This window comes from Peromyscus maniculatus, chromosome 16 (genome assembly GCF_049852395.1).
Source record: "Peromyscus maniculatus bairdii isolate BWxNUB_F1_BW_parent chromosome 16, HU_Pman_BW_mat_3.1, whole genome shotgun sequence".
Taxonomy (NCBI): Eukaryota; Metazoa; Chordata; class Mammalia; order Rodentia; family Cricetidae; genus Peromyscus; species Peromyscus maniculatus.
The window spans coordinates 31,893,599-31,921,362 of NC_134867.1; the positions used below are offsets into that span (position 1 = coordinate 31,893,599).

General features: G+C 38.1%; 1 protein-coding gene across 10 annotated transcripts in view; it reads right to left on the reverse strand.

The window, feature by feature from the left end:
• The window catches only part of Ptprk (protein tyrosine phosphatase receptor type K), a 537,607-nt gene that overhangs the window by 86,225 nt on the left and 423,618 nt on the right, over positions 1 to 27,764 (reverse strand). For all 10 annotated transcript variants that reach the window (XM_042262160.2, XM_076552564.1, XM_076552562.1 and 7 more), the window contains exons 10-13: positions 26,591 to 26,792; positions 23,464 to 23,569; positions 12,927 to 13,200; positions 9,495 to 9,531 (exon numbers count right to left, since the gene is read on the reverse strand). In XM_042262160.2, coding sequence (XP_042118094.1) covers positions 9,495 to 9,531; positions 12,927 to 13,200; positions 23,464 to 23,569; positions 26,591 to 26,792 — 619 coding nt within the window. The remainder of the gene's footprint in view (positions 1 to 9,494; positions 9,532 to 12,926; positions 13,201 to 23,463; positions 23,570 to 26,590; positions 26,793 to 27,764) is intronic.

Below are 27,764 nucleotides of genomic sequence, written 5' to 3' on the forward strand. Positions count from 1 at the left end.
GAGAAAAAGAAGAACGCAAATACAATATTAATGTTTGTATGTTCTACATATAATTTTAAAATATTGATCTCTTCTCCTAATATGCTGGTGTTTAAATGTTTAAAATGATTATCTTTGTGATTAAAATTTGTTTCCTAGCTTTTTGTAGAGAATTATTCAGCATCTTGGTCCTTACCAATACTTGTCTGCTATAGTCTGAAGATAATTATAGGTAAATGAGTATACAGCTCTATAATGATATGGGAAAATTTACATAACACAATATTCTACATATAACTGAAAGATTAAAATAAAAGTTTAACTGAAATGGATGTCCTGTTAATTAGTTCAATGTTAATTAATATATGCCTAGAAAAGTACTTTTAACAATAAACTGTTACCCCGTAAAATACTTCTTCCTGCAATTTTTTTTCCACCGTATAAACTATAGACATTGTGGCATAAGAGTCTTAGCTGCTAATTCTGAGAGTGGGAGAAATAGACGCCCCCAGGAAAGAGTACAACAATTGGTCAATACCAAATGGTCAGCCCTAAATACACACACGCACAAGTAATATTGTATAGACAAAGCAGGTTGTATTTAGGAATTTCTCTCTCTCTCTCTCTCTCTCTCTCTCTCTCTCTCTCTCTCTCTCTCTCTCTCTGTGTGTGTGTGTGTGTGTGTGTGTGTGTGTGTGTGTGTGTGTACTTATACATTTATACCTTCAATAACAATTTATGAAAAAAAGGGCAATTATTTGAATGAGAGCAGGAAAAGCAATATGGAAAGTTGTGTTGGGAGGAAAAGGAAGGAAGAAATGCTATAACTATAACATTACATATTTATTATTATTATATGCTATATATAATATTAAATATTATAATTTATATATAATATAAATAACTATATTATATTCTTAAAAAACAAAACAAAACAAGCAAAGCAACAACAAAAATCCCTAAGATTCTTAGCTGCTAAGACATACATGATTGTGTGTGTGTATGCTGAATTAGAATGCTGTAAATTATATTTATAAGAAAGAGCAATCCAATACCAATCTCAAAGCACATTCTCCATTAGATACCTAAGCTCGAGGCACTTGGGTATTCAGGCTACAAAAAGCACCCATCTCATTTCCCAATAAAACAAAGGAAAAGTTCCAGTTTCACTGATACTGTCCCTGCTCCCTGGCTGGAATCACTCATTTCCCTAGGAAGCCCAGGTTACTTTCATTGGCCAATGGCATGTAGAGACCAGCATTTGGATGCTTGGTGTGCTTGCTCTAATTGAGGCGGTACTGTTCCCAGGAATTCTCTATGAATTGAGGTGATAGAAACAATATGCACCCCATAGCACTCCAGGAATCAAAAAAAAAGGGGGCGGACATTAATTTTACTTGTGTAGTGTAAATATGGCTCAAATTTTACATCGGAGGGAAGAGTTGGATAGGTTTTTTATCCCAATGTAGTCCTGAGATGAGCCTGGGCAAGGTGAGACCTTCATTTCCTCTTTCTTCACCTAGCTTTATGCTCATCTTAACCATGAGTGAAGGGACCCATAAGCACCTCTGTGAAGATTCCCTTTGTTTTCCTTTCTTATCTTCTCTTCGATTTCTCTGGTTTTTAGCTAGGGTCAGTACATAACAAATCTGTGTAAGGAAAATTCAGCAATAAAAGCCCTAAGGTTGGGTCTTTATGGACTAAACCTATCAAATATGCTTCCTAAATGCCTTTAGCCTTCTGTTCAATTCTGCTTCTACATATTATGTCTCTAAAATTCACAAACTACATGTTATCACTTAGTTTCATTACTTAGTTTAATTTTTTGTTGATTTATTTTCTCATGTTTGAAATAGGCTCTTGAACAGCTCTATTTATCTATTCAGGTAAGATAATAAAAGCCAAAGCTGTATACATACTGAGTATAAAATAATGGTGAAAGCATGTATGGACAACAGGAAAACATAATTGCTTTATGATTCTACAGAGAATAACTACTAATAAATGGTGTTGTAAGCAAGTACTTTGTTCTAAAGGCAAAAGTCTAAATAGATATTGTTTCTTAGACAGTTCTAAAGAGGGTTTTCAAGAAATCCTTTTTAGAATGTTTTCAAAAGCCAGGTGAGGCAATGTTGTCTAGCTGGAGTGGGCTTTGGGGAGATAAAGAAGACCATCTGTGACTACTGTCTATGGACATTCTTTATCTAATAGGGATCACGAAATCACCACACAGAACTCTCTCTTTTATTACCAATAAGTATTCACTTCCAACTAGATTCATTTCAGTCACATTTCATTGGTGAATTTTTTACTTCTTTGATTATATACATATATAACATGTATATAATTTGAGATTCTCTTCTTCAAACACTAAAAGAGAAAAAAACTATTTCTTGGGACAACTGATTAAATATTTTCAGTGCAATTCCTACCTATACTATAAATACCTATCCTTATACCCACAGATACATGAAGTTCTCACCCCTCATCAAAGAAACTTCTCTTTGCAACAGAAGGGGACCATTACAAAAAACAAACAAAACAACAACAAAAACAACTGAAATGCACAGAACAAGAGATCAACTGTCTCACTTATCCAGAGGGCCTGATCCAGTTGGGGGCCCCGTAGCTATTGGTTCATAGTTCATGTGTCTCCATTCATTTGGCTATTTGTCCCTGTGCTTTATCCAACCTTGGTCTCAACAATTCTCCCTCATACAAACCCTCCTCTTTCTAGCCAACTGGACTTCTGGAGCTCTACAATTCTTGCACCTAAGGCTCATGGATCACTGTAGAAGGGAATGGGAAAGCATTGTAAGAGCCAGAGGAAGATGAAGTTTACCATGAGATTACATCTCCTGGAAATGTCACAAAGACTCCAATCATGAAGTTTCACAAACATGAGTGCCTAAACAAGACTTGAACAATGACGCCAATGGACATCTTAACATGGAAAGAGGGGAGCTTGCAGGATCTCATCTCCAGACAAAGAAGCAGAAAATGTGGAGAGTGCGAGAAAAGACCTTCCTTGGGGAAGAGTCTCCCAATGGGTTATCTAATACCAAAAGCCCTGAGATCATATATACACAGATGCCATTATGTGGACTGAGCAGTTTGTATTTATGCATTAGGAGTGTGTTTGTGTGTGTGTGTGTGTGTTTGTGTATGTGTGTGTGTGTAAAATAATAACTAATAACAAAAACACAGGAAGTGAATTTGAGAGGAGAATTCAAGGAGCTGGGGTGAAAAAAGGGAAAGAAGGAAAATGATGTAGCTATATTACCATTTTAAAAATAAAAAAAATATTAAAATGTTTTTGTTTTCTTTGTTACTACAGTTTGTAGGGTGGATGTATTATCTATCTGTACTCTTACTGTTTTTTATTAGATGTATTGTATATTCATAGATTGTTGTTCTGCTTGCTGCTGTTAAATTTGATTTTGTTTTTGTTAAGAGAATCTTACTCAGTAGCCCGTATTTGCTGGGTACAAACCAAATAGGCCCAGTTGGCCTTGAAGTTATGGTGATCTTCCTGCCTCTACTTCCCAAGTGTTGAGATTATGACTAAATACTACCATACCAGGCTAAGCTATTAGATATTTTAAAATACTAGTTCTATATAATCCAAACTCATTTTTTATTTTCTCCAAGACTGGGTTCTTTGTGTAGCCCTGGTTGTCCTGGAACTTTCTCTGCAGACCAGTATGGCCTCAAACTCAGAGATCTGCCTGCTACTGCCTCCCGAATGCTGGGATTAAAGGCGTGCACCACCCCCATGTGGCTCCTATATTATCTATACTTAATGTTTTTCTGAATTGGATTATCAGTTCTCTAAGAATTATTCTTTTTCTAGTTTCTCACAAATACTTTATTGCAGTATTATGATTCAAGTTGAACTTTTTTTAATACTAAAAGAATTTTATTGAAAATAAGTCAAAATATCAACTTTATCCTAATGAATTATACTTCTAAGTCTGTGGTCATAGAAACCCATAGCTTCATAAAGAATAAGAACAATGTCCTTTCAATTATGTGAAGATGCTGACACTATGCACATTATATGCTAACTCAACATTATAAAAGAGATTATCAACAATATGAATCAAGTTCGAGCAGGTTATCTGAACTGAGGAGGTTGATTGCATCCATTATTAAAAACCATAATCCACCAATCTGTAGTTTCATAAGAGCCTCTGATTATTTAAGGCCAATTTGGAAAAGTTTCCAATCAACTAGTCTAAGCCACTAGCCCTTTCCCATTCTGCCATTTAATTAGTGTTTAAATATGTTTATGGCATAAGAATGAACCTCTCTGGAGCACATTTGTCCTCTCCAAATCCCAGTGATTTTGGTTAAAAACAAAGCAATGGCACAAAAGTGTATCTAAGTTTGGGTCTGTCCCATAGGTTTTGGTGATGGCTTGGACAGTTTGGGCTATAATGCCATCCTTTGTCTCAACTTTGCCATGTATGTGAATTATCTCTTTTCAGGAAGTGCTGGTGACAGAGCAAAGTCATCTCACAAAACAAGTTAACTCCAAAGAGTGAAAATGCTGGAGTTATCTCTACGTGTTGACTGCAAGAATATGCAGCTAGAGTTCAATGTTGACTAATAGGGACTTTCTCGGCCACTCACTATCTACCCATGTCTGATCAGTAAGTAGACCACAAGAATAGACTTATGGATTCTGTTAAGGCTGCTGAAGAAATGAACAATCCACATGCAAACAGTGTTCTCTCAAATATTAAAGCAAGTGCAGAGCTGGGGAGAAAGTGAATATGACCCTCTGAAGTTCAGGGCCTTTCCTCTTTCATGAGCAATACATGGGTGTATATGTGTTGAAACTCTACTCATGAAGGAACCCTGTACACTCATAGAATTTAAGAAAAAGTAAAACATGAGACAAAGAATATTCCTGGGATGTAGTGGTTATTGGGGTAACCGACATAAAACTTGAAGAGTGATTTAAATAATAAGAAATGAAAAATCAGCAATAACCCTTGTTACCTTTAAGCTTAAATTTTATAATTAATATTCAGAGTTCTTATGTTCAGTTGCAATTAATATTTCAATACATCCAACTGAAGTCAGAGAGGTTCACACTGGCAAAACATTCTTGTGCTGCTAAGGAGCACTCATTTGTGTGAAGTTTAAAGGGATTTTGATCTTTTATCATAATGACTACATACAGAATCAAAGTAGAAAGAGATTTCCTTTAGAGTTTCTGCTTGAATACATCAAACTATTTAATTCTTGTTAAGACACTAGACTACTACCTTCATACTGGAGACCGTCAGAATTACAGCACACAGTCCTAAGAACTGCAGTGACCAAGGTGAAGAGTTTCAGCTAAACTGTCTTCCTAGTTATGCACACAAACAGCCATGTGGATGAAGAGATCATACATTCTCACTTATTCCAGTGGAAAACTCATTCATACAAAACTTACATTAAACTTAATATACACTAGTCTACAAATTCCATTTCTAATTAACTATAGACTCACATGGAATCTCAGCTTTGGAAAGTTTTGGTAAAATATCAGGTGACCTATAAATTCACATTTCAAGAAACAAAGAAACAACCCCACCTGCAAATGGAATCATCACACACACATGCTCTGATACTTTTCTGAATTGCAGGCACTGCTGTAACCAGTTTGATTAAATATTAAATCAAAAACATGCACCTCAAATTTAAATTCAATTACCAATTCAACAAATATTTGTTGTACATAATAAGACTTTCATCTTGTACTTGTTCTTGGAATATAGTGATATATGAGACTATCAAATCATAGAATTAAACTTGACTAAGTATTTAAGTTAAAAATACACATGAATACATATTGTCTATCAAAATTTAATGATAAAAGACCACTGGAAACTAGAATGTCTTACAGCAGAGACATCTGGAACTCTAGAGAATCACCCCCTCCATTTTTTCCCAGCCAAGTTGACTTATAGATGAAGGACATTAGGAGAGTTGGATCCTACTTTCTCAGTACTTCTAGCTGAGGGTATGGAGGTGAAGATGAAGGCAGGGTCTGAGGAATGCAGAACACAGGATGTGTCCATACGAATGCTACACAGGATACAACAGAGTCTTTCCTATCTTTCTGGTCAGCCCAACCATTTCTAGCTTGGCTGTCCTCTTGTTGACACTATCTGAGAAGTGAAATGTTTTTTGTTTCCCTGAGAATCAGGGGCAGCCTTCCACCTGCCACAGATTCACCTATGGAAACTCAGCATTGTTTCTACCCATGCTCATATAGTTCTCATTAATTTGTTACCTCATGCCCATATAGTTCTCATTGTTACCTTTAAAAAAAATTAAGAAATCTACTCTTGAGCCCATATGTATATATGTGTGTGTATGTATGTGTGTGTGTTATCTATATACACACATATAAAACAGAAAAGCCCACACATCTAAAAAATATAGTACAGTGAAGCACACATATCTCAGGTATTTGGTTTAATCAGTCTTTAATGAAAGTGTACACTTGTTTAACTAGCCAGTCCTTTACTGGAAGCTTTCTTCACAGGCAGTGTGGTTATATCATTTTGACCCTTAAGCAGGTCTTCTAGATGCCTTGACTGAAAAATTTTATTTTCATAACAAAAAATTTTAGACAAAAAGGCAACCATATTTGTATGGTGTTAGTTTAGCATGTACTCAGATAATAAGACAATGTTACTTTAGTAAGTGTGGTTTTTCATAGGTAGAAAAATGTCAAAATTCAGAGCAAGAAATGGATTAGATCTAGTTAGAAATATTAAAACATAAAAAAACTTTAATTTTATAATCAAGAAATTTCTATCTCCAATTTAAGTCTACTTTAGAATTTATGGTCCTTTTCCCATCATAATTGCATACAATGATTTACGTGGTTCAAAAGCAAAGAAAAACATGTTGATGTAGGGACTTACCATAGCACTTTTCTAGATTTTAAATGGAAATGGAAAATAGAGGCTCCTCCATGAGCCTCTAAGGAAGTCCGTTAGAGAGGATAATGCTGCACTTTATACCTGACGTGAGAAGACACCTGGTAACGTGTATAATATCTACAATATGCTAGGGCTCATTCAAACACAATTAGTGTATAATAGCCCCTTTCTCTGTGGCGAGTGCATTCCAACAACCCCAGGAGATGACTAAAGGCACAGATAATATCAATTTCTGCAGCTACTTCTTCTCCCACATGTATATACCTATGGTAAAGTTTAATATAAATTAGATATGAGATTACCAACTATAAAGGAAATAGAACAATTACAGGAATAGACTATAACAGCTGTCACCATTAACTCTTGCACTTGGAAGCTACTATTAAAGAAAAGTAGGGCTTCTTGAACACAAGCACAGGTCATCTGCTAGTCAAGGTGGTTACTAAGTTACTTGACAGGTGGGTGGTATATTCCCCAAGAATGCTGTGGACAAAGGTAGACTGGGGTCCAGGTAGAGCAAGAGTGAAAACTTTCATTAGGCTACTGCCAGTGACCTGCCCAACTGAATATTTATGAACTTTTTATTTCTCAAATTTTCCATTTAATATTTTCAGGCTATGATTTGCCACAGATCACTTAAATCATGGGAGAAAAATCCCAGATGAGGAAGGAGTGTTCTCTACGTTCCCTGAATCCTCAAAATAACAGGGGGATACGCACTTTGTTACTCTCCTTTGGTGAATGGAGCTATTGTAATTTGCCCGAAGCTATCAGGCAAGATCAAGATCTAACCTCAGACAGACTAAGGCCAGAGTCCTTCTCATACTTAGGATGCCACTCTGTCAACCAGAGATCCTGAGTGCCTCAGGATGAAATCATGAGAACAAGGGAAATAACCACAAACGGAAGGAAGCCTTCTTAGCACCCTCTGGGCTGCTCATAAATGTTCCATGTCACATGCTTCGATCGAATTCCATGATCTATAAACCTCCCCGGAGCATAAATTCCAGATAATATTTGTCATCATGCTTTTATTGGTATCCAAAAGGGGACATGGTGACCCCAAAACACTTGATGCAAAACCAAGTAAAAGAGAAGAAAATCCTACATGTTACAATTACTGTAGCTCTTTTTTCCTTTTATTTATTTTTCCTGTCTAAAGAACTTTCTAGCAGCCTGAAAAGAAAACCTTTTAAATTCTTAGTGTCTGCTTTAAATCTAGAAAAGCAGAGGTGACACATAGCTAAATGTCTTCCACAGCTAACTTCTAGAAGTTTCGACTTTAACTCCTGATTTACAAGCCAAACCCTAAAAATGAAAAACAAAAACAAAAAACCTGTTTGCACATTAGATGCCTCTGCATATATTGTTCTTCTCTTTCACTGGAGTTGTTTACTTATTTTTTAACTATCCTGAGGAATCTTAGTATCTGAATGGAATCAGTAGGGTTTTTTTCCCCATCTGTGAAGTTTCTTTATTAGTCCCATGAGTCAAGGGGAAACTCTTTATTGCCTGCACAAATCAAGAGAAAAACAAATGCTAATTGAGCAGATTGATAGATGGAGGAAAAGATGAAAGGAGAGGTGCCAACATCAACAGAATATGGCTATTCATCGTCACCCCTGTGAATCAGCTACGCTCACAAATGTGCATCAAATACTAGCTAGCTATGGCAACAACGCTCCCAGAGGAACCAACCTCTGTGGAGGCTCAAGCAGGCATGGAGACAGCTCTTCCTTCTCTGCTAGAATAGACGAAGCAGTGGCCTCTCGCTTGTTGGGCCATTCAGTTTTTAAACGAAGGACAATACACGCAGAGGCATCGGAGCTTCCTCCCCATGTGAAACGCCAAATACCCACTTAAAGATGACAATACATGCTTTCTTATCAAGCCAGCTAACTAAGTCATGGCAGCCAGGGTCAGCAGGCAGTGTTCTGGTTGCCAGCCTTCACAGGCATAATTTCCCAGCATTAGTTGAATCAAAAAGAAAAATTAAAACGTCTTCCTTCAAGTGATGAAGTCGTGGAGCTGTTCGCCCACACCAGGGCTCATGTGTTGTTGAATTAGCTTTGTTCCTTTTAAATCAGAACCAAATACAAATGAAGTGATCACCTGACTGTGTAGACTCATCAGAGCTGAGCATGTTTGATCTGTCTATCACACAAAGGAATGGAGGGTTTGAAGTAAGTGACTTGTACTTTGAACTGTTATGGCGGAGTTTTTCTAAATAGGCTGATGGGCAGCATAAGCCCTCTCAGGCACTAAATGCAGGGATAAGCCCTGCTAACGTTTCTAAATCCATCTTCTTATCACAACAAGATTCCTTTAGTTCAGCGCTAGTGATGGAATGTAGGACTCTCATTTTGTCTTAAAGACACCCAAGTGAGTCAGAGAACTTGTCTGGGGTTTAACTGGGTGCCAGTGCAAATACCCTGTAATAGAAACACCACATTTAATTGGCCTGAAGCCGGGAACAGAACTCTTTCATTTTGGAAAGGAATAGAAAATGGAGCTAAAAATAAAAACAAAACAAAACAAAGCAAAAAAGCAAGCCAAATCTCTTACCTTTTGTAGCAATTCGTACACACTGGGTTTTAGTTTCCTGGTAGAGTGAAATCAAAAGGAAATGATCAATGTATAGACAATGTTTTCTATTCCGTAAACTATTATTATAACTATTATGAAGATACACTTAGGGTTAAACAATAAGATGATGACTAGAGCATTATAATAATAATAAGGGCATTTCTTTCTCACCATATAGCCTTAGATAATATTTCAAAAACTTTAGGAAAGTTCCTAGTAATTTCTAAAGATATGTATATCTGTTTCACTTTGTAATAAAGCAAGCTGGTATGGCAGAGACAAGTTGTATGACCTATTTGCATTTTTTTGTTGCTGCTTAAGCTATTAGAAAGATCTATGTATCTGTAAGGCTAATATAAATCAGAACCAAATACGAATTTAATTTCTTCAGATAGCTACAGATGTTGAACAAACCTGAACATTATATACTCTCACTTGGATCTTGGCAAGACTAAACAGCTAAGCGATAGTTGTTAAGAAATATCATCAAGACATCGCATAGCAGTTTAAATGTAATTTATCTGTTTTTTTCCTTCCTTTAAATTCAGCTGTCAGCAACTAAATGTTTTCCAACACAGGTTTGTTTTTTTTTTCCCCTACCTCTTCTTACCAAGGTAGATAGAGAAAATAGAAACAGCAGGAATTATTAATCCTGTGTGGTACAAAGAGACACAAGGTCCACAAGCTGTCTTGGGCTCTGGTCTCCTTCTCAGACACCTACTTCAGTCATAGTCTATCTCTGCCTGCCTTTGCTTGCTTGCTTCCTTCCCTTCCTCCCCCTCCACCCTCTTCCTTCCTCCCTGACCAAGTCTTGTTACATAGTTCTCCTGCATGAGTTTTCCCTTCGTCTCCCTAGAGATAATGGAGATAGGATTACAGGTATCTAGCCCTGCAGTTCTGTGTATCTTTGAATATTCAATACTTAGGTGTCAAAGCCAGTAAGAAAAACAGGCTAGCGTGTCCACATCACTGTGACTAACACCACTACGATCAACACAGCCAGTGTGCCCTTCAGACACTCCTACCACGTGTCCCAAACCCTACAGGACAAAGGCCTTAGAATGGTGTGTTTCTTTGGTCACTGCCACCTGGGCTGTTGCTTAGGGGACACTGAACAACATAGCTTATGAAGAGATCTGGGTATATTATAGCTGGACAGGGTCTAGCACACAGGCCCCTTCCTTCTGCCTCCGGGTATGGACAGACTGTTGTCCACAGGATCCTAATAAATTGCTTTTGTGCAATCCTGGATCTGTCTAATGTTGTACTCTCAGTTCCAGCCTTCTACTTGCATTAGCCAGGGCTCACATACCACAAACACAAGTTTTTCTGAAAAAGAGGCTGTCTTCAAGAAGCATTTATAACTCTATCTTCAGTGGTTTTATAGGTTAATAAATAAACCAAATTTATATAATTTCCTCCCAAGCATTTACTTTGAAAGTATGTCACATACAGAACTGGAAGAAGAAACGTGCATTTTTTGTTTCATCACTGTGGCTGACCTTCAGAGAAGGCTGCAAGAGACTTCCAGGTGCCAGTGTAAGACCCTAAGGAGTTCTGATCTCCTAAAAGCAGGCTTGGTAGGCATTACCAGCCTCTGCTAGTGTGGAGGCTCATCAATGTTAAAACTCTTTGTGAATGACACAAAATGTATTGCAGATACTCTAAATTTGTGGTTCTCAACCTTCCCAATGCTGCGGCCCTTTAATATAGTTCCTCATGTTGTGGTGACCCCCAACCATAAAATTATTTTCATTGCTACTTCATAATTGTAATTTTGCTACTGTTATGAATCATAATGTAAATATCTGTGTTTTCTGACAGTCTTAGGTGGCCCCTGTGAAAAGGGTCATTCGATGCCCAAAGGGTTCTTGAACCACAGGTTGAAAACCATTGTTGAACTTTGGTCAAATAGCGGTGTAGATTAAGAATGTCAGAGAAAATCCCCTGTAAGTTCATGCATTCATGCACGCCTGCCACACATTAGAGAGGTTAACAAGAGTTGATTTGGAAACTATTAGAGAGGTTAACAAGAGTTGATTTGGAAACTATCACCTCTTTGAAGATGAAAAGTCAAACTAGAACTGTCTCCTACCTGTGTGCTATTTGTGTTTGGGGCGCGTGGGGCGGGGGTCGAGGGGGGGGAGTGCTTACTAACTTTTATCGTGTCTCTGTTATGAACAACCTAATTAGACAAGTACTTTTGAAGATGTGTGTGGTATGGTTTGTATCGATGGTTTGTTAATCTTGAATGTCATTTTGATGGGATTTATCACCATGGAAACAAACCTTTGGGCATGTTTGTGAGGTATTATCTATAAATTAATTGAAGCAGAAAGACCTACCCTAAATATAGATCTCTTTACCTGATGGGCTGAGGGTCCCATGTTAGAGAAAATGGATGGATAGATAGATAGATAGAGCTAATATGACTCATACAATTGGTTGTCCCATATCGTCTCCCAGATGCCACCCATTCTACAAAACCAAACCATTTCTCCCGTAAGCTCCGAGTCCATAAAAAAAAAAAATGCCAGTGTTCAACTGGATTCGAAACTGTTAAAAGTCCCCCTTCTCAACATGTTTTGCTACCCAACCCGCCTTTGTCCAAAATAGAAATAAATAAATAAAAACAACGTAAGTCGTAAGTCGCGGGAAAGAAAGTCTTTCAGAGGGAAACAGCAGGACAGCAAAAGGCTAGGCTGTTTCTCTCCACGTGCCCTGCTGTGCTTTCCTCTTCAATATTCATTTGGGATCAGCGGCAGTGCTCAAAAAACAACTGTGTCCAAAATAGCAAAGGGAGGGGCATCCGCGGACCGGGCCAGGCAACTTCGGTAATGGCTCAGCACCCAGCCTTCGCAGGCAGCCTTCCCCTTCAGCTTCTGTCAGCTGGACCGCAGGCGTCCCATTACTTTGTAATCAGAGGCTTGTTACTTGTTATTTACTATTTGGCTTGTACCCCTTGACAAGCTTAGAAGGGTTTATTAGCCCGCTGTGGAATGTGTATTCTGTTTATCCTGAAGTAAATTTAATCTTTTGAAGGGGCCACTCCTGAGCCGGTGAGGCAAAACAATGGCGGGAATTTTCGGGGGATGGAGTCCCCGGTGGCAGCACACCCACCTTTTCCAATCACTTTGCTCACCCTTGCACTGTGGGCATTCCTGAAGAAGGAGCGAGCTGCAGCAGTTACTAGGAAACAGGGATCCTGTGAAATGCTGCTGGCGTGCAGCCTCGGCCCTTCAGTCAGCTTGCACGTTGCTGATCACAGAAGAGACGCTACACATCCATTTTCTTTCCCTGCCCCCCGCCCCCCCCCCCCATTTCTTTGACAAAGGCCACTGGGTGTTTATAAAACACAGCCGTAGTTTTACTTAAGATCAAGGGAAAAACCAAATCTCAACACAATCTCACCTTCTCCACACTGCTCATCGCTTGGAAATAGATGTTGTATCCTTTGCGGGGAGCCAGAGGAGGGTTCCAAAAGCCTTTATAGGTCCTGTTGTCCCCCACGGTGAAGGGGGCAGGCTCGGGAAGATTCCCAGGCGGGAGTTCTGCCGCAAAGTAATAGGGCGCACCCCCACTCAGGGCGTTCTGGTATGTGACGGGCACCTGGTAGCACTCCATGGCCCCGGCTTCTCGCTTGGTCCGATGTGGGTGCAGTTGCTCCACCACAATTTGGTAAGCACTTTGGGGAGAGGAAAGAAACGTTTGCACTTAGACATCCAACGCATTAAGACTTTTGGGAAAGGGACAAAGGGTTCAGAGTGGGCAGGCCGAGTCTCAGTGTATGGAACCGGCATTCAGCATCTTTCCCATACAATAATTTCTCGTGTGCTCTCCTGCCCTCGATGCCGAGTTCCTTACCAAGGAATTAAGAAAACAAAACAACAACAACAACAACAAAATCACCATAAAGTTCACACTTTTGAAGACTGAAAACTAAGCCCCTCTTATAAGGACCCTGGCACTAACCAGAGTCATATCCTAGATTAAATTCTTTGTCTCCTATTTTCAAGTGGAAAAAGTTAACATTTTTTTTTTTTCTGTGAAATGACATCAGGGAAGGCCCAGCTCCAAGGCACACCAGAATGATGGCCTCCAGGACACTCTGGAAGCTGTTCTAGGCAGTTGTCACAGGCTTGGGGACTCAACGCCCTGACAGGCTTCTCCACCTCCTGACCCGGCCTCCGTCTCCACTGCCTCACAGCTATGCAGATCCAAAGTACAAGTGACATGCGACAAGGCGGGCACAGATGGACAGAAATCTGTCCCTACAACAGAAATAGACTGCTTCCTTCTTCTGGGCTTGTTAATAATGAAATGTTACAAATTGGAGAGACAGATGGCATTTGGCCTATTAAAACTCCAACCTGAACCACGAGTCCTTTTCTTTAAACACCTCAGAACTTTTCTACAATTGCTGTTATTTTATAGGGGTGATGAGAGAAGGAAAACCCTGCAAATTTGGAATAAAGATCTCTGAATCACTAATTATTCTTTGTCAAGTTCTCGAACTCATATGTCAATAATATCCTTCCTTTGTGGAAAATGTCTCATGTAAAAAAAATTAGGTTAAGAATATCTATGAAACTTGCCATTACTATTAATATATTGCATGTACTCTTAATGTACAAATAATTAACATATTTTAGAGTTGCTGAGAACTGAAAGAAGTGAATTGTGGTGGTTTGTTTAAACTCCATAGGAATAAGTTGTGGGTGGGGCTCTATGTAAAATCTTGAGACCTTTGGGGAATTGTGCTCCATCTCGGCCTTCCAGAGGGGCAAGACAGCCAGTATTCAACAGATCTGTAGTAGGGAGGAAGACTGTTTTTTTGTTAAGTGTCTTCCAGAGAGACTAAGAGAGAAAACCAAGCTTGCATGTAGGAAAAAAAAAAAAAAAAAAAATTCAGGATCTAGAGAGAAATTCCAATTTAAAGATAAGCTGTTATACCTAGAAGCAAGAGACCCCAGAACCTCAAAGAAAGAATTAATTTAGTTTACAACTACAGTTTTATTTTCCTCCTAAATATTGAAGTTCCCTTTATTTTTCATCAAAATATTGCTCAAGTGTTAAAAGGTCGGTGCCTATTTCTTTCTTGTTTGAGAGGGGGCGTAGATCATCATATGAATGGCAGAAACTGAGATTTGATCAAGTAACCAAGGCCCAAGTCTCTGTTATTTCAGACAGTAGATACTGAACCGTTCTCTATATTTCCGCCAAGTTGGGTCACCAAGCTCGAAGGAAGGCTCCCAATTGGATGCCTGCTCTCTGCCTCATCTAGGGAGTGACATTTGTCAATTGGAAATTTAGAAAACAGCAAGCAGAGCCCCCCCCCCGCCCCGCCCCCAGACACAAGGAGGGAAAGAGCAAAGTTGACATATGCTTGCTAAGTAGACCTAGCCCTAATTTTATTTGGAATTTATCATCCATATTTATATGTTAGATGCTTCTATACCCTGTGTATAAATCCACACACACACACAGTAATAGATGTATCATACTCCCCAGACAAATCTAACCTTATGCTCTCACTCCAATGAACAATAATCACAATTCAATTATCTATCTTGGTTTATCACCTAAACTAATCCTTGAAAACAAAATTCTTAATTTATTCCATATATCTCAAAAAATCTAGTATACATTATATATCCCAACTCACTTCATTAAACTGACATATTTAACATTTCATTTTCATGTTTTCCCATTTCAGTTAAATATAGGAAATATGCAAGACAGCCTGTAACTCTCTGGTTTTATTTGGAGCAAAGCAAACTGTTACTGGGAGAGAGAAGGGAAGAAAAAAAGGTAGAGTCTGCCCTTTAGAGACCTTGAGTGTGGGTCCATCTCAGGTAAAAATCAACAGCTTGGATCAAGCCTTAAGATTTGGCATATCCCATTTAAAAAGAAAGTTTAGAGTAGGGATGATTTTTTAAGATGTATAAAATGGGGACATTTCTCACTTATGCATCGGAATACTTTATTAACATGGTCTTTAACTTTAGTGCATCTTTTATATACTAGCAAAGATTATCCAAGAAATGAAGCCTAGCTTTGTTACTGAGATACTAGGGGAACTAGACCCGGGTTCCTATTAACGTTTCTGTGTGTCTTCCTTTCTTCCTTCGTGTGCTATGGACCAAATGTTCAGGATCCCTCTCCACAGTTCACACGTGTCATCTTTTCCACCATGTGTTGCCGTATTTGGAGATGGGGAGTCTAGGAAAGCAATCAGGCTTAGATGAGCGGGCTCAACAAATATTGACCTTGCCATCTTGGACTTCCCTGTCTTTGGAGCTATGAAAAGCAAATGTATGTTCTTTGAGCCACCTAGGATTTTGTTACGACAGCAAAGGACTGGTTATATAAATGGTTTTTCTTCAGAAAGCTTGCCTCCATGATTACTATTACTGTTACTATTACGTTACTATTTGTGCGATGACTGAAATGAGATGAGAAGTTAGAGGAGACGACTGGATCTCATCCCACCTCCGTTCATTCCACTGTCCACCCTGCCAAGAGAAGAATCTTCACTGCCTTGGACTCAGCTCTGTGTCTGAGTAGTTTTCCATCTCAGCAGCACTTATTCTATCAGCCCATACAGGAGCCATTTACTTTTCTATTTAAGTATGGTTTCAAATGGGATAATGGGCACTTAACTAGGCATTTGTAGTATGGACAAATCACTTTTGTTTTGTCTGGTGATGTCTTTACTTAGAATATGTCCAAAGCATGTTTTTTTTTTTTTTTTTGTCCCACAGAAAATGGCCTCAGAAGTTCTCAATACAGTTTGAATAAGGAAGATATTCTTAATTAGCTTTCTTCCTAGGAATTTGCATCTGTTTATTCCTTCACTGACTTTATTCAACAGTGAAGCATTGGGCAGTTCCATATAGGCACTGAAGATACTGAGGTGAAAAAATACCCCATTCTCACCAGCTTTCTATTTGCTTCTCTGGTTTTGACATTACCAAAATTCTTTCTGTTGTGGAAATGCTTTGTAGCCCTTAAAAGTATGATACGCAGACAGACAGACAGACAGACAGACACACACACACACACACACACACACACACACACACACACACACATTACCATCTTTAAAACCCCTCCACTTACAAACTGTAACTTTCCTTGGTTGGTGTCTACAAGAAAGCAACTCACAAGGGCATTTCTCAGTCACCTTAACTCAGCGGCACACCTTTTTTTCCTCCTTACACTTAAACCAAGCTAAGTTGATTTCACGATTTCTCTTCTATGACATAACTAGAAATACCTTTCTGGTTCATACCGGTGTTTGTTTGTTTGTGGTTGTTTCTGGCAGCACATTAGAAAACGCAAGCATATTTCCAGGAAACGACACTGGTTAAAGTCTCCAGTGGCACTCTATGGTCATTAATGGAGAGCACAGTCTTCAGGCAGCTCCCTGAGGCTAAATCCTTGTACACACTTCCTGTATCCGGGCACACAGAAGGCCTGTGTATTATCTCTGCTGAATTAACTGCAACTGTGGTGAATTCTCAAAAAGTGTTTGCATACAGCAGAAAGGGCTACTGAAACAACTAAATATGGTTACAATGAGAAATACCATAGACGTTCAGACAGAACTCCAAACAGCTGATGATAAAGTGGAAATTTTCCTTCTCTGTTCAGCTTGAGAAGGTGTGCCTCAAACATATTCCACTTCAAAAAAAAAAAAAAAAAGAAGAAGAAGAAGAAGAATCTATTTTTGTCCTTGCTCACTTCTTATTCATCAATTCAAATTAATTAAAGGACAGAGAATAAGAGAAATCAAATTAGGTCTGAATTGACTGTTGGGCCTATGCTTTTGTTTCTTAATGTTTTTAAATTACTGAATGGAATTTAACTCTAGTTAAACATTAGTGGAGCTGAGGGCTCTTGTTATTCAAAATATCCCATAATATTTTAATATGTTTGTTCATTGGCCAACCTTCCCTATTCATTAAAGGATGGTGTTTTTCTCTCTGCATGAAGACTCCCAGCTGGCATTAACTAAGTCCTCACTTCTTGTAGTCTTTCCTCATCTTTTAGCATGCCATTTCTTTCCTTTCTTTTCCTTCATTTTATAAGTCAGACTCTATACTTTATACTGTGATTAAGATTCTACGGAATGCTTGACCTTCATCTTCTCTCTTGCTCGCACAATTTTTCAAGATGTGTTATTCATTCGAAGCTTTGACCAGTGTTACGTGCACACCATACACACTGTCCAGGGTTTCCTCAAAAATTTTCACAGAGTTAAGATCCTTCTGTCAAGAATAATTCTCTTACTGCTTCCCTCCCTGGTACAGTCTTCTTGATCCAATGCATATGTACTTTAGGTGAAGGAAATAGATGTAAAAGTCATAATATACTAATTCTCTATAAAGATACAGTCATTAATTTACTGATACCATTCATCATACCACAACCTCATTGGTCATAACCCTCAGGATTAGCCTCAGAAATTCTGGGGCTAAAACAGGACTACAGAATGAAATGTATTGCTTGCATAATGGACATGGTACATTATGAACACAGGGTGGTTATACTGTCAAAAATAGTGTATCTGATATGTCTCTTCCTTATTAGATTATGAGCTCATGAAAGACAGAAGTTATCCCATTTTTAACTCTAGTGTCCACATAGGAATATATGTGTGTGTGTGTGTGTATGTGTATATATAGATATAAAAACAAATTCACAATTTGTAAAGAAGGAATAAGTATTCTGAAGAAAGACGAAGCAGGGGCTGGAAGTTGGCTCAGTGGTTAAGATACTGGATGCTCTAGCTGAGGACTTGAGTTTGATTGCCAGCACCCACCAAGGCAGCTTCCAACAATCTATAACTCTGGTTCCCGGGAATTTGATGTATAATTGAGTTGGATGCTCACCCTTATATTCAGAAAACAACAGAGAAAGATTATGTCCATGTATGTCTAGTTAGAATTCAAGTCAGTTTTTCATGATGGTGAGTAAGACATCCAAAAAGTACTTGCTATCTTTAAATATATGGGGTGAGACACACTGTCTGTCAATGGATGAAAAATGGCAGCACTAATGCTCAGCTGTGCATATGCTGTGATGAGCCAGACTATCAGCATACATGGTTGGCATGGATCACTTCTATATTCTGATCTGTGATTCTGCTATACTCTCTCTTAAGACATAGACAATTTCTTAATTTAAAAAAATTCTTGTTCTCACTGTAGTTCATGACTACATCCTAATTTCTTCACTAGAAATATATGATGCTTTGGTCTAGAATTAGATTATACCTCCCCCCACCAAAAAAAATCATACTAGAATGGGTTCTTGACTACCTAAAATAGAGAATTTATGCTTGGAAAACTTTGTAATAATAAAATATACATCTATTTATAATACCTTACCACAAACTCAGCATCAACACAAAGTAAATCCCTATGTTTATAATATTCTGCTGCTTAGAGAACAGTTAAGAGAAATGACTTTGAGTCATGGCAATGATTGTCAAGTGTCAAAAAGGACATTTGAAGTTCTAGGGAAGGCAGGCATCAAGTTTACATCTTTTGGATGATTATAAAAGGTTAAAAAAATGTTGAAGATCCACATTTGCCAGGACTGAGTTACACACATTGTTCATTAACAGCCCAGGAAGCTTGGTGCACAATGGGAAGCCAGAGAGGCTGGTCAGGCTGAGCATATCATTTAGGTTGTTTGTAAACTGAAAAGTTTGTTATTTTTTTTCCCTAGGTACAATGATCTCTCAGAAATAAGATTCGTTGAAAATACTGAGAAGGCAGGCAAAATCTACAAAGTAACTATGCTTTTTGGAAAAGAGATACATTTTTGATTTATTATAACAAACTGAAAATACTAAGTATTCTTCAATAACCTTGAAAACCAGAATGGCTGTTTTCCTACAGTAACCCACTCTTCTCTGTGCTGTGTCCCTTTAAGATGTGGCTCCGCCTCCCTTCCTTCTAAGGGTCACCAACTCTCTCTGTCCAGGCCTAGTGTGAGGCACATAGTGGTGCTTTCATTTCCATTGCTACTGCGTTATTATGGCCCAAAAACACTTTGCACTGGGACCATTCCAGCCTCAGCTCACTCTCTAAGTTTGTACCAGAGTGAGTCTTCCTTGTAAAGCCACCTTCAGTTTCCAAGATGACACTAAACACTCTCACTCCCTGGCCTCTGTTAATTCAGATTCAGCGGCTGTCAGTTTGCCTACTCCAAAGTCAATGACCTGAACTACTTGATGTCCTAGACAGAACATCACATGTCCTATCATTTGCTTTGCCACCTCTTGAAATGCCCATCACCCCTTCCTTCTCAAAGTGAACCTTGGCTGGCCTCATTTCTTCCCCTCCTTAAAATGCCAGCTGTAATTCTGAACTTTCTCTCTGAGGTCATTGCATTCTAAGCGGGGCATCTGTCACACTCCACACAGGCACACATTGATGAATATTCCAGATACCCAGATTAATTCCTGGTGTGCAGAGATTGCTATGGAATCTGTAAATTTATGGGAACCATTGGTAATTTTAGTTTTTTAAATAAGACTGTGCTAAGATAAATGTATAAACTGAATATCGAGGATTTCTTAGTTACTGTAAGAGAAGACTTAGAATGGGTGCTGGACATTAAGACGACCAGGAAAAAGAATATCCACCTGTACTAGAGTTGGGACAAATGGACAGTGAAATGCAAACCAACAGAGGCTAACTGCATTCAAAAAAAGGGGAAATGGACCATTCAGGGTTAATGGCAGAGGACAAGTGAGATGCCTTCAGGGTTAGCTAGAGGTTAAGAGAGTTGGCATTCTGGGGAAGACACTGAGCAGAATGGCAGCAAAATTTATACCACAGAGGGTAACTAAGCCTGAAGAAATTGAGCAGAAAGTAAAGCAGTTTAAGAAAAGCTGAAAGGCATGATGGGATCCAAGAAAAGATTTGTAGAACCAGACCATACTCTCCATGCTGGGAAAACTGATGCCCTCAAATGAGACCATCACTTTAAAGACATTAGGACACTGGACTAGACCACCTCATGATCAGGCCCCAGTGTCTGCTTGGATGGTTGGACGGAGGAACATGGTCAGAGGAGAAGACGATGCCACCTGACTTAAGGCTTCCAAAAGCAAGGGAATCAGAGTTCAAGGTCAGCGAAGGCGAAAGCATTGCCTGACCATGTAAGTTTAGCCCTGACTATTGGCTCCACCTGTGGACGCACTGTGCAAATGCAGCGAAATAAAGATGCCCTTGACTGGATTATACTGTTCTCTTTTCCCAACACTCACCAACTTTGCCAAATGTTCATGTTAACTCATTTCTTACTCTAACAGTCTACACAGTCACTTTCGTGTTTGTGCACACAGAGTGTGTATGTGTGGCGTCTATGCAAGCACGCACCCACATACATGCATGTGGAGGCCAGATGAGGTTGCTGAGTGTCTTCACCTCTTGCTCTCCACCTTACGTCTTGAGACAGGGTCCCTCACTGATCCTGAAGCTTGTCATTCCAGCTTTGCTCTTGCTCAGTGAGCTCCTGGCATGGGCCTTTCTCTACACACCGATGCTGGAATTGTCTGAAAATGTGCTCATACATGACTTTCACAGGGTTTGTTGGCCAATTTTTCAAGCTCATTTCCTCTTGTACAGCAGGCAGTCTTACCTCCTGAGCAAATTCTCCGGCCCCTCAACTTGTTTTCTGTGCATTATTCATCTATACTGTATAATTTGGAGTTTCTAGCCACTGGGTTCAGTTCTAGGAAAGGTCAAATGTGTTGCCAACAAACACAATGAAGGACATTTCCATGTCAAGGAAATATAAATGACTATTAAGGATTATTTTTGTCTAGTTACTGGTTTAGACTATATGAATTCTTAGTAGTTAGAAATCATGTATACATAAAGGCAATCAGAACAGAGGAAGTCATTTAATCATACACATAGAAAACACACAGAATTCCTGAACACTGTCTATGAGCTCAGGATCTACAAAATGGAATAACCTTTGATACTCTAAGAAACCGGGGAAGAGCTACTGTTATGTGTTATGTTATGGTCAGTGTATCTTTTTTTTTTTTTTTTTTTTAACAATTCTAAGCAGGGTGATAGGTACTTAATGGTCAAAATTTGCAGAAAATTTTGACTAAGTAAACCAAGAGTCAGTCACATAAGTCATGTGGCACAGTAGTACAATAATAATGATAATAATAACACATGAAGTAAAGCTCAATTCATCCGACATCTTTTAAATATATAAAATATTTTTTGAGATTTTTATTTATTCAGGATTATTTGTTTGAATGTATGTCTGTGTACCACATATGTATCACATGCCTGTGGATGCCAGAGAGGGCATCCAATTCACTGGGACTAGAGTTACAGACATTTGTGGGCCAACAAATGGGTGCTGGGAATTGAACCAGATTCCTCTGGAAGTGCAGCCAGTTCTCTAACTGCTAAGCTTCTTTCCAAACCTTGACAAACTCTAAAAGACAAACACAAGGTCCTGGAACCCACTTGAAAATCAAGAACAGATTGAACGCCTATGAATTAAATGGCACAGGTAGGGACATGCAAATGGCCACGATTACTTGTCAGTAGAGAAGTATGCCAAGTCCAAGTGAACATGGCATTGTCTCTTCCTTGTCACATCTACGAACATGACTCACCGATCACTGATTCACAAACAGCACTGTACAATGACTGAATTTTCAAGTAGCTGATGTTTCAGGAGCATTCATGGTACAACCAACCTTAGCCACCTCTCTTGTTCCATAATGTGGTAATTCGCTGAGTTTTAACCAGATGGGAATTAGAAATTTTCTTTGTGACTCATGTTCTTATATCAACATTTTTTTTTTTTTTTTTTTTTTTTGGTTTTTCGAGACAGGGTTTCTCTGTGTAGCTTTGCACCTTTCCTGGAACTCGCTTTGGAGACCAGGCTAGCCTCGAACTCACAGAGTTCCGCCTGCCTCTGCCTCTCGAGTGCTGGGATTAAAGGCGTGCACCACCACCGCCCGGCCTAATATCAACATATTTTTAATTATATAAAAAAACATTTGTACAACTCATGACAAAAGACATCAGTTATATCAGGTCAAGTATATTTGTTTTACATACAAAACAGAGATTAATCTGCTTTTTAACAAATTTATAAACAGTACAATATAACTCAATTCTGCTGTCTGTAGTCTGATTTTATACCTATCTATTTTCCTATCAATATTAATAACAAAATGACCACATATCTATTGGTTTCAAACAGAAGCTTGTTGAAGTCTTGAAGATTCATCTAATTATACTTCTTCAAATTTTAAAAGCTGAAGTAATGTGACCTAATTCCTAAAAAGGATGTGGATCAGAATTTTTTTTAAAGATTAGCAGTAATAGGTAATAGGAGAGATTTTAATATTAAAAAGGTGAAGGAACTAGTAAGCTGAACTTTAATATTTATCATGGACTTTCTGATAATTTCAGAACTGAAAGGCCACCGAGGCTGCATTTGCTATTACTCTTCTGATCTTATTCCCTCGGAGCTCCTTATTGATTCAGTTACTCCCATGAAATTAATCATAACATATACAGAGGTGGACAAGAGTTACTTCCTCACTCTATTTGACAAATATCTTCAGCCCTTTTAACAGTACAGATGCCAACACAGGAAGTGAAATGGGGATGAAGGAAGAGGAAAGAAAGTGCAATAGCCTGCCACAGCACAGAGAAGTCTTGAGAATTCTGCTCTTAACTCGATGTCTGTTTATCATCTTTGTTCAAATTAAAAAAAAAAAAAAACAGATAAACAAAAACAAAGGAAGAAAATCAAAGCATTCCTGACATCAATTGTGAAACGAAGGGCTTTCAGAAAGGAGCCGAGTTCTTTGGTGCTAAGCAACTGTAGGAAGACATTTTTCCCCCTGGCGGCGTTTTCTCTTAACTGTGCCTCTACTTACCTGATTGGGGCACCTTTGGCTTGTGCGGGTCTCAATAATACTGTGATTGTGGTGGCGGTTTCATTCAGAGAGGCATCAACTCCTTCATAGTCAGGTAAAGTCGGAGCTGAAAAAAGACCAATGAAATGAAAAAAAAAATTCAATCGATTCATAGCAATATATCATAGGTTGCTATGAATAAATGATCTGACCCATAAAGGAAAATCAATTTAGTTCCTAATTAACTGCAGTGAACCTTATTTTATAGCATGACACTGAACCTTAATCCTGGGCAGAAGAAGCTGGAAAGGCAAGGTTGTTGGATTTTAAAAAGCTGCCTGGGGGCTTGTACCCATCATATATTCCAAACACTTTGTATACACCCACTGATTTCAACTTCCCAAGGTCTTTAAGCCACCAAGAAAGAGGCAGGACAGAGGGATACATGAGACCTGGCTATGTGTGTAGAAGGGAGGTAATGGACTGCCTAGTGGCCATGGCCATTCATGTTTGACAGGTGAAAGAATGGACCAATATTCTTCTCTGGACAACTTTCATGTGACCACAAGGGAAATAGACTAGTTAGCCGTGGTGAATTGGAAAGCAGATCCTAGTTTGTGGTTACTAAGAACTAGCATATTAATTGGCAAATAGTTAAAAACATAAATTGTCAACATGTTTGATAATGTTCATGTTCTCGGTGTTTGCCAACCTTGAGATAGAAGAAATTTCAATTGGCTTTTACCATGTAGAAGGATGTTTAAGGGTTTAATCTACACTGAAACATGTAGATTATCAGTTAACCTTAACAAGTCAGGTCATACTTAAAAAAGAAAACAACAAAACTTCATCCACTCATTCAATGTTTGCTAAATGCAAAGCATATGCAAAGTTTTATGAGCTGTGATCAAGACATGAAGACAAAACACAGTCCTTGACAGGGAACCAAAAGTAAGAATTAGCCTTTTATGAAGCCAAGTTGCACAAACAGAAAATATACACATAGAAAACTCTCACATGGGGGCTGGAGAGATGGCTCAGAGGTTAAGAGTACTGGCTGCTCTTCCAGGGATCCTGAGTTCAATTCCCAGCAACCACATGGTGGCTCACAACCATCTATAATGAGATCTAGTGCCTTCTTCTGACCTGCAGGCATACATGCAGGCAGAACACTGTATATATACTAAATAAATAAATCTTTAAAAAAAAAAAGAAAACTCTCACATAATCAAAAGATGCAGACAGCTACTTTTGCAAAAAATGGCACACTTTTATATAAATTATTATTTTGTTATTTTGTTTGTAGGGGTCTTTTATCTGGATGTTTGTGCACCACACATATTCCTGGTACCTGTGGATGTCAGGAGATAGCATCAGATCCACAGGAACTGGAGTTAGATGGTTATGGGATGCTCTGTGGGTGCTGGGAATCAGAGCCACGTCCATAGAAGAGCAGCTAGTGCTGTTAACAGCTGAATCATCTCTCCAGCACCCTCCATTAATACTTTAAATGCTGGGAAGTACAGTGACTAGACCAAAGGGGTAGACAGCCATACATTATCTTAAAATTTATGCAGTTTCACACTAACCAGTTCTTCCCAAAGCACAGCAACAGGAACTAAGCTTTTAAAGTACAAGAAAATGTTCACTGTTTTTAGGTTGCAACAGTAAAATTGGAGTTAAATAATTCAGAGGGGAAAAAAAGCTAGACTGGTGTTTTGGTCTGTAATTAGAAATTTTCTGTTCAACATCATGTTGAATAGGGTGTCTAAAACTTGAAAATGTGTGTGTGTGTGCGCGTGCGCATGTGTGTGTATTTATATATCAGAAATACATAGTTGCCCAGTGTCTTCTGTTTTATAAGATTATGTAAATTTTACAGCAATTTCTATAGAGCAATTCAACTGTTGCTAAACCTAGAAGGGAGGAAGTTTGTCATGACATTTACTGTCTTATTTTCTAACAAAGTGATTTAATAAATATTTTAAATTGATGATTTCCATTAGGAAGAAAAATGGCAGCTTAATATATTATCATTTCTTAATGGATGATATTTTACAAAATCAATTTTACTAGAATACTAATATAAATCAAATCATATGCAAATGAATATATTGGAATTTCTTTTATTCATGACATAAATTCTTAAAACTTCTATTTTATTTAATACATTTCCAAATAAAATTTAAAACAATTTAGATACATATATCTTACTCATGATGCAAATTTTAGACTCAGGACAATGTTAAAAATGTGTAATGTGAATTCAAGGGGCTACTGCTATATATAAAATAGAATTATTAAAAAGATGAAGGAATATTCTTGATACACTATGTAGTTTATCCTCAAAAGATTTAATTTTCAAATTTAACTCTTGCACATGCATTTTTTTTGGTAATCTTAAACATGATGAAATCTTTTATTAACTAGAATAGACTCAGGAAACATTGTGATAACAATGTCCAGCAGGAACTTAATCAGGTTTAATGGCTGATTTCACTGAAGGAGAATTAGAATCTGTAAACAATCTAGTCAAATGCAAATTATAAAAGTGAACGTAATAGAAAGTGAAATTTAGTTATATTTACTTATCAATTCAAGAGTCTCTTGCAAGTTCCTATTCTGAAAAACTGAGGCATTTATGCGAGAGATTTTTATGAGCAGGAAAGGAAGGCTGGCATTTGTTCACAGTTATCAGGATGTTAGGGAAAATGGGACAGAGACAAGATGTGAGGGATTCTAATACTAGAGTGAAAGACCACTATGGCTTGTTAGATACTACCCATTTATAGCACACAATTGATACCATAAATAAATAATCAAACACACACACACACACACACACACACACACACACACACACGGCCTATTATCATTTATAATGAACTTGGAAATATTTGAAGTAAAGAAGTACTGTAACTTTTTAAGCTGTTGTCATTTTTTATGACTGCTTGAAAAGTAGTTAAATTAAAATATATAACCAATAATGATATGTTCTCAAATGGGTGAATAAAGTGCCCTTGACCTCACATAATGATAGTAATGACTCACTAGACTATAAGATAAAGCATATAACTGAATGTCTAGAATATGCAATTGCCAACCAGGAGCGTGAACTGTTTGGCTTCTACATTACTCATCTGCTTACCTGAAATATTTGTGGTCACATTGATGGCCGTGGCGGGCCCAAAGCCTTTGACAGTGCTGGCTCTTATGAAAAACTGGTACGTGGTTCCAGGGTGGAGATGCATAAATACATGGTGTGTACTATTCCATAAATTTGATACAGTCTGTGGAGGTCCAGCCACTGGAACTGCAGGGTCAAATGATCTGATGCTGCTGTAGCTCACCTATTGCAGGAAAGATAGTTCCCATTATGTATTGACTGAAGGCGTAATACATTCTAATACATCCCTTCTAAATAACAGCATGCAAGAGCCTCAAGGCATCATTTCTTTTCTTTTCTTTTCTTTTCTTTTCCTTTTATTTTGGTATGGTTATTTCTGGTATCTGTTATTCATATCTTTCTCTCTCTCTCTCTCTCTCTCTCTCTCTCTCTCTCTCTCTCTCTCTCTCTCTCCACTCTGTTATCTATCGATCTAGTTAATCTATCTCACTAATTCTCTATCATCTAGCGTCTCCCTACTGATATATGTAGCTGCACATCTAATTTGTCAAATATTCATCTTAAAACATCTACCAAGGAACTGATAGACTTAAATATGCACACTACATACAACATTTCTTGTTACATACTTTCATGTGTGTGAGAACAGAAAGTCTTCATCACAAGTATGTTATACTTCTTCTCTTTTCTGTCTAAGGAACACATAGCCAGTTCTAGTAACACTTAGCAGCACAGGCTTGTAATCTGAGTTATTTGGGAGAGGGATACAAGTTCAAGGTCAGCCAGAGGTACAGCGTGATTTTTATGGCCCATTTGTGTTAACTTAGTAAAGCTGTGTCTCAAAACGAAGAGAAAAAGAAATTATAGAAAACTAGTGCTCAATATACTAGAAAAGTAAAAAACATTTATTCTCATTCCTATAATTCATTCTTAGTCTCAAGAAATAGAAATGTTTATTCTATAATCAGCCCCGAATGACTATACAGCAGGAAACCTTACAATTGTGCAATTAAAAATGTCCATTTCAAAGTGATGGGTAAAAGGGATGAAATTCTCTTTCAATAAAAAAAAATATTTAAAAATTCATTTATTCTCCTTAGCTTCTTATATTTGAAAATATAGTGATGTATATTCAAAGGTACAATGAAATTTTGAAATGGGTTTTTAATCTGTTTTGCTTCTGGGGGCTATTAAT